Below are 7972 nucleotides of genomic sequence, written 5' to 3'. Positions count from 1 at the left end.
GAGGTTGTGTCATAGTAGGTAATGCAAATTCTTCTTTAAATGCAATTAAATTCACTGTCCTCAATGAAAACAAAATTATTTTGCATTTTATTTGAGAGTTCTGATTTTCAAAGCTAACTTTAAAATTCCCTACTCAAATACCTGATTGTCTCAGTCAAAACGGTTTTGATATCTAAATGGTTTTGTCTTTTAGTACTGCCATCAGCTTTAAGCCATCACAAAGCCTCGAGGCTGGAAAGTTAACTTCAGTGTTTCATAAATGATGATGTCCATTTTCAGGAGAACTGAAGATGGAGTGATTTGAAAGAATTACATTCTTTAAAGTTCATCACTCTCACTTAGCATGATTAAATACTATATAATTTAACATTATTTGCTGATAGAAAATCAAAGCATTTGCCCCTAGCATGCTGACATATACAGCAGTGGAGAACATTCGCACACTTTATGCTTATAATAACAGATGAGGTATGAAATGGATTGTGATAATGCTTTGAACACCATGGAAGTCTTCTCATTTATCATAGCATGTGAAGTCTGGATCCCTACCATTACTCTGTGATATATTTCCATACAGCGGAAATATACAAAAGCTTTATTTTGATCTCTTCAAGGAAACCCCAATGTAGATTTCATCTCATTTCTTACAATCCTTTTTTTTTTTTTTTAAATGAGGACTTGGATAGACAAATAACTGATGTAGATTGTACCTCCTTAGTGCAAAGAGATCAGATCCTCTCCTGAGATGCTCTCCTTTCCTACATTTCTGTGGGATTATGATGGATCTCAACTAACCAGTTATGTGGAGTAGTCTCAAGAAACTGCAAATCAGTCTAAATTTTAAATTAACGCAAATCAAATGGATGCATGGTCCAAGTCTATTCCTTTAAAATAAGTGGCTTTCCAAATCAGTATTAGGATTTTAAACTTTTATTTGGCATATGCTTGAACCATGGCATCACAGATTCATAAAGGTTGGAAAGACCTCTAAGGTCTTCAGCCCAACCCATTCATGCCCACTAACCATGTCTCTCAGTGCCAGGTCTACCCTTCTATTTTTTATATAAGAGTTATCAACTGCAAGCTCAGTTCTGGCTCTGTGATATCTCTGGGCTATATTCCTTGCTTGTTGTAAAACTCAACGTTATGAAACAGAGCAAAAAATTTTAAGAACAAATTTCCATAATATATATGTGTTCAAAATTTCTGTAAGGTCATATTTGAAGCTTTACAGCATTACCTCCTCGCAAAACAAGATTAAAAGCAGAAACGTTTTAGCCTGCTACATGTCTGGGTTCATTCTTCACAGTTCTCTCTACTTAATTAAGCACTTGTAGATGCATACTTTATTCATTTTACTCTTAAAACATTCTAGACAGACATTTCAAGACATGAGAAACCACTGAAAATGGTTTAAGGACTTTGTGAATATGCTGAAGGCCGTAGACAAGTTTATGTTCCTCTTTTATTGTTAAGGTGCTCTCCTGATCTTGGTACTTATGAGCCCATCTCCTGTTCTGCCCGATGTACACAACAAGAAAATGAAGAATCTGCTCTCGTCTTTGGATGTTGACTTAGAACATGACATTACTGGCCATAAGCTGCATAAACACTGTGAATGAGGAACCATTCACATCAAATACAAACAGACATTTATTCTTCCTGCCAAAAGTAGTAGTAAACTATCAACAAAACAAGATGGGCTCTAATAAAATTGCAGTTGAATCTAGATGATTTTAAATGAGCTCTGCTGACCTGTCTGCATCCTGCTGATTCGCATTTTTGCTTTATGAATAAAACCAATAATGCTAGAGGAGTTTCGTCAGCCAGCTTGAGGTTAAATAGAATGACAGTACAAAGGGAGAAATGCCAGTGCACAAAAGAAAAGCACCAGCTGTGTTTGTATTCACCTTTCAACATACTGGCTACTTATTTCAATATTTTTTTCTCAGGGTTCTGAAATAATACCTTATTTCCATTTGAGTTTCTTAGGATGTTGACAGGTGCTGCGCAGGCGATGGCAGGACTTAGGATGGTGCAGCCCATTGAGAGGAGCTCACCAAGGGTAGAATTCATGGCTATGCCATGGCCTGAGCTACTGTAACGTGTAGGCTGTCAAAACTGCCATACCAACAGGCTGTGGAGATGGGAGAATACTTCAGTAGCTGCACAAGGAAAGGTGAATAACCACTGCCTTCAGTGCCCTCAGACAACAGTTACCTCTCTGCTATTCGTGGAAAAATAAACTCTTCATACTCTGTATTCAGACTTATGCCTGTTTAAGTAGCTGCAGATTATCAGATGTTACATTATAAGAGCTGGGCAGCTCTGTTCATGGTGGTCACATGTCCTGATAATTGCAGCAAGCTCCAAGCACTGCCAATGTCAAAAGTACTTCACAGATCTTCAGTGCTATTTGGTCAGCTCTCCAAGTCCCACCCTCTGAGATCATTAACTTCAAGCATCTCTTGTTTCTGTATTTATGTTTTCACTCATCAGTGCTACTTGCAAGCACCTAATAACACCACATCCTGCCTGCAGTCACCTTACCCTGATGCAAATAGTTCAGCACATCACCTTGAACTGCAATCAAACAAATGAGTTAAACAGTGCAACATCAGCCAACAAAGTGGCAAGATACAAGCAATTTGTCTGTGGGAAAAATGCTTTTTTTTTTTTGTTCTGCAGCATTATACATGCCTCTCTCTAGATAATCTAAAAGCCCTTTTAATTTCTTTTTTTCTTTTTTATTCTGAGAAATAAAAGAAAACAAACTGGGTTCTTCCTCCTATCCCACCTAACTAATTCTGGATTTTAGACTGAAAGAGTTACTGTTGGTACCAGATTTCAGCTGTCAAGGCGCATGTACTCAGATTGTGATACTAAGGCAGGCATGAACAAAGTGTATATATGCATATGTATTTCCTGCTCCTTGCATTAAAACAAGCAAACAACTCACCTCTGTGAGAACATGATGGATGGCTCTTCACTGACCATTGCAAGCAGCATGGAATCACATGTTGTTCAACCGATTTTCTTGGTGTATCAGCTCCTATCCAGCTATGCATGAGACGTCTCCTCCACTTTGCCATGTAGGTATAGCTCTGTATAGTTCAAAGCACTGTTTCTTATGCAGTATCATTATTACAGTAATATGACAGACTGTAAGAAAAACATGCAGTGACTTCACAAAAACCAGTGATTTTATAGTCCAAGAACATGCAACACTGACTATCAAAAGAATATGTATTAAAACATGAGACGCCTGTTTGTTGAGTTCATATAAAACTAATGGAACTTAAATCCTGACAGTATTACTAAATACATCTTTAAATAAAAAGCTATTTTGAAAGACCAGCTAGGCCTAAAGAACACATTTAGTAAACATATATCCCTTCTGCAAACAACACGTTAGAGGGTTTTGTTTTCTCACGGTATGCTTGTGTTAACTGTGGGGGGGGAGTGGGGGGGAAAAAGGGCTTTATATCCAGAGCCTATTCTGTAAAGGGATTGATTTATGTCTTGATCAAAGGGAAGTGCCTGTCCACTGCCTTTCTAACAAAAGAGTTTATGATCACTGCTTACCCAGGAGCATAGGAGAGATCAGCTATTTAGCAGTGAGCATAGGTCCTGAACTATGGGCAGTGCCTCAGTTCTTGCTTCCCATTCTTTCTAGAGGAAACAATATTGTTGAGGAACAATATGCTGTTCTGAAAGTAAGCCCAGTTGTCCAGGAAAAATGCATGGCAGAATTATTTTGCAGAAGCACTGTCAAAATATGAACTTCTCAGCTTTGATTTCCATAATCTTTACAGGTCATTCATACAGATTTTGTTAAACACAGGCTGTCTGCCCATGGATCATTTCCATATGTGTTCAGCCCCCTTGCTTTATGACAAGCACAACTACAGCAAGGCCTAGTAGATAGGGGAGCTGTCTCTGAAAACAGCCTCTCCTGGGTACAGCAGCAAAACTACTCTTCCACCTGTTTCTGTGTTAGTCTCACTCCCAACAACACACGAAGTCATGACCATGTTACATTTTATTACTATAAAAAACTTCACATTTTGTAATAACAATATGACAAGAAATTGTCATCTTTAAGTAAACGGACCATTTCATGTAAAAACACAGCTGTGAACTGTAGGCTTGATCTTAAGTCTTGTCACCTAAGTCATTACCAGCTAGTGAGCAAATATCTGAGCAATCTCACACCTCATTAACAATAATCTCAGCTATGCCTAATTCTCTTCATTTGTACATCATGCAAAAATCTCCTTCTAAATTGCTTTACAGCTGACAATTAATATTTTATCAATTACAGTGCTATCCGTGCTCTTGCTCTGGCTACCAGAAATCCCAGTGGCAGATATGCTGCTCAATCTTGCCTGAGTTGCATTAAAGTGACATCTTGAAGACTCTAGTTACAGTACCATAACACACAGAGGATGAATTACTGTTTGCTACAGAGGATATTAAACAGACTTCACGCATTATGATAGGTGGCAAATAGCTAAAATAACATATATATAAAAAGCTAAAAACATACTTAAATCAGAAACAGTGATAGATTCACAGAAGTACAGACGGCTTGGAGTTTAAAACATGATTAAGATTTCACCCCACATTGTGAAGAAAAATTGGGAAATGGTCCTACCAGTCAACATTTCTATAAGAAATACCAAAGTCACCTTTAATTGCATTGCAATAGGTAGTGATGAAGGTGACATTTTGTGTTTTTTAATTCCTTGCATCTTGTTGCCCAGAGATAACAAAAAGGACGAACATATTATGCATATCTTGGTCATTTTATACCCTGTGTTGCAATGTGGTTAGTGAACCTTCATATATTACGTGTCAAAATCTTTGTCATTAGTATCTCCATCAACTACTGAATGTAAGTAATTGAGGGGAAAAACATAATTTATACTTGATTGAATGCAGCAGCAATATAAGATAAGACAGGGAATTAAAGAAACGAAATGATTTCCAGGTGAAAAAGCAGGGAGAATTTTAACATTCAGGAACATAAATCTTTGAATTAGACTTGTTATGTCTGTCTACTTCTGCAGATATGAAGAAGTAGACTCCATTTATCGTTGAGTTATGCTGTCATTTCTTGCAGTTCTGTATTTGCATTCTTCCATTTCATAAACTGCTTTCTCCTTTTCTTAAAAGTCTCAGGTAAAACCAGTGCCTGCATAAAACACAGAGTTTACTGTGCAGGGGAAGCACAGTAGATCTGATATTGTAAGGTGTATGAAGTCTACATATTAAAAAAAATTGAACATTCTCTAGTCTCTTTCAGATGCTGTGATTCTGCAGCACCAGGAGACTTTTTTTTTTTCCCTGCTAAAATTATAATTTTTAAGCTAGTAATGTCTAAGACTTTTCTAGAAAATTTAGAGTAGGGTGTGCTACTCTAAGACTTGCTTATTGTTGAATGGATTTCCTTTCCATTACTCCAATATGGGCACATCACTAATGCAGTTATTCACTGGTATTGTGAAAGAAAGATATTCCTGGAAGAAAGAAAATAATTGTAGCTTTCTCAGCAATTGCTTAATGATTATGTAATTTTTCTCAAATGACACAATACTAGGAAGATCAAGAAGTCATCTTCTCTGATATATGCACTAATGAGAAGCTGAATATTAGAAATCCTATTGCACTACTCCAGTGAGTTTGTAAATCCACCCCTCTCTCTCCTTTAGTATTATGATTATGTATAAATGTAATTTTTATTTTCCCAACGCTATCTTTCTCCAAATGTGCTGCAGAGCAGAGATACCATATCCAGAAAGGGAATCTCATTTCTGAATGCATCTTCAAAGTGTCACTGCACTCACAGATCGCCGATGGCTTCCAGAATTAAAATTCTTAGCTTTTCCTTTAGTTAGCTTGCCACTGTCCTGTCCAGGAGATGCTATCCCACTGGATACTAGGGGGTAACAGCCAGAGAGAGGTCCTGAGGAAGAGTCTGTAGCAGTAGATTCCTCCTCTGCCCACCTGTTAAAGAAATAGTATCCTTCCTCAAGTGCCCATTTCCTGAGAGGATTCACCTCAGAGGCCAAAAGTCCCTGACTTCCTGTGTCCGCCTGAGGTACAGATGCTGCTGCTGGATGTAAAAATGGTGAAAAACAAAAGTGGCTGTTGCGTTGGTCAAGGTCCTCATTAGGTGCTGCTGACGCTACAGGTGCATCAGAAGTAGCTTGTTTTCTTGACCTCAGTTTCTGGATCTCACAATCCCGTTGCCCTTTAGGAAGTTTATCTAACTGTTGAGCTTTCAGAAGCAGTGATGCTCCAAAGGTTCCTCGAAGAGCAAAGATAAAGTACCTAATGAAAGAGGAAGAGAATGGATTGTCTTAGCAGTGGGCTCCTCCCATAATCTGCATTGTATAACACAAAATCCTGTTGCTAATTTTCCAGTGCTCTCCAGGCCTCTGATAGACATCTTATACCTGGTAGTTGAAATGTTAATGTAACTGTACACTTATCTTCACCTGTACGGAGTCAACTACAAGCATATGAATACTAAATTCATGATATTAGAACCATTTTGTCACTTCATAGTGCAAGAATGATACACAGAAGCTAGCTAAGAGACTCAGTATTTGTGGAGCTTGAGATTACACTACTAAAACAGACTAAAGAAAGAAGCTTAAATTGATAGAAAACATAAAAACAGAAATTTAAAATCAGCTTGTGCATTTGCTCAGGAAGCAGTAAAAACACTGTGTCCTACTTGCCAATGCAGGACAGAGAATGTATATTGCTGTATATTGTGTGCAGTGAGAGTACACACACCTCTCCACATCATGATGGTCTTATCTGAAAACCAAAGCCTCTCTCACAACAACATTTCTAATAGTGTTTGACCTTTACATACGTGACCTTTATACAGATTTTACAGCAAACATCAGAGCTCTTTGAAATTGCATTAATGAAGGTGTCATTCTTGCATCTGGCTGCTAAATATATACGTAAATAAGCATACAACGTTAAAAATGCCAGCAAATCAGACTGAGTACAGAAAGGGCTTTTAAAGCAATGGACTTCTCATTCCTCTCTGCATAAATAGGAAATACACAAAAATACATAGAATAATAGAATTGAGTTGGAAGGGATCTTTAGAGGCCATCTAGTCCAACTTCCCTGCAGTGAGCAGGGACACCTATGCCTCAATTAAGTGCTCAGAGTCTTTCCAGCCTGACCTTGTGGGTCTGCAGAGACCACCAGCTCTTGGGGCAACCTGTGCCAGTGCCTCTCCACCCTTATTGTAAAGAAGGAACATTTTCCTTATATCCAGTCTATATTAGCCATGCCCATAGCCAGGCTCATGCCCTTTTAGAGCTGTGCAGTTGCTAGTTACAGCTGGGCAGCTAGGAGAACAACTATAGAGAACCCAACCCCACAAGAAATGGATCACTTTTTGCTCCGTCCTTGCTCTCAAGTTGTTCTCTGTGTCTTCTGTGCAAGTTGACGGCAAACTGGGTGGAAGGACATCACACCAACAGACTCTGCTTGCTGCTGCCCTTCCCACAGCCCTGCAGTGTGAGATATAGTGCAATATGCTGACACAGCCAAGTTTTAGCAGAAGCAGGGGGCTGGATATTCTGTGAACTGAGGACCCTGCAGAAAATAGGTATCTACATGATGGAAAAGCAGTTTTCCAATTCTGAAGATAACAAGATATAAATCTTTAGGCTCAGTATTCTGCTGAGGAACTAACACTCCTAACCTTGCTGGATTCTCAATATGGATTCTTAAATTTTTAACAATGCATTTGATGCAGACCTGAGCAGGAAGCCCAGGATCAAAAATGATGCTGTGAATGTGGTCCAATAGGAAGACAAAAATCACACAGGAAAAGAAAGTCTGGAAAATGAAGCTCTGCCTAGAAGACATGAGACCTCACTGAACTGTGTGTTGTTTATCCTGATTTGAAGTTATATAACGTAACACGAAATCA

The 7972-nt window shown here is 38.5% G+C and overlaps 1 protein-coding gene across 2 annotated transcripts in view; it reads right to left on the bottom strand.

Moving 5' to 3' along the window:
* Positions 1-4022: 4022 nt before the first annotated feature.
* The window catches only part of ATP10B (ATPase phospholipid transporting 10B (putative)), a 53530-nt gene continuing 49580 nt past the window's right edge, over positions 4023-7972 (bottom strand). For both annotated transcript variants that reach the window (XM_031555687.2, XM_085236736.1), the window contains one exon: positions 4023-6336. In XM_031555687.2, coding sequence (XP_031411547.2) covers positions 5829-6336 — 508 coding nt within the window. In that variant the 3' untranslated portion in view covers positions 4023-5828. The remainder of the gene's footprint in view (positions 6337-7972) is intronic.

The sequence above is a fragment of the Meleagris gallopavo genome, chromosome 15 (genome assembly GCF_905368555.1).
Source record: "Meleagris gallopavo chromosome 15, MGAL_WU_HG_1.1, whole genome shotgun sequence".
NCBI lineage: Eukaryota > Metazoa > Chordata > Aves > Galliformes > Phasianidae > Meleagris > Meleagris gallopavo.
This window is presented reverse-complemented; position numbering and strand designations above follow the sequence as displayed.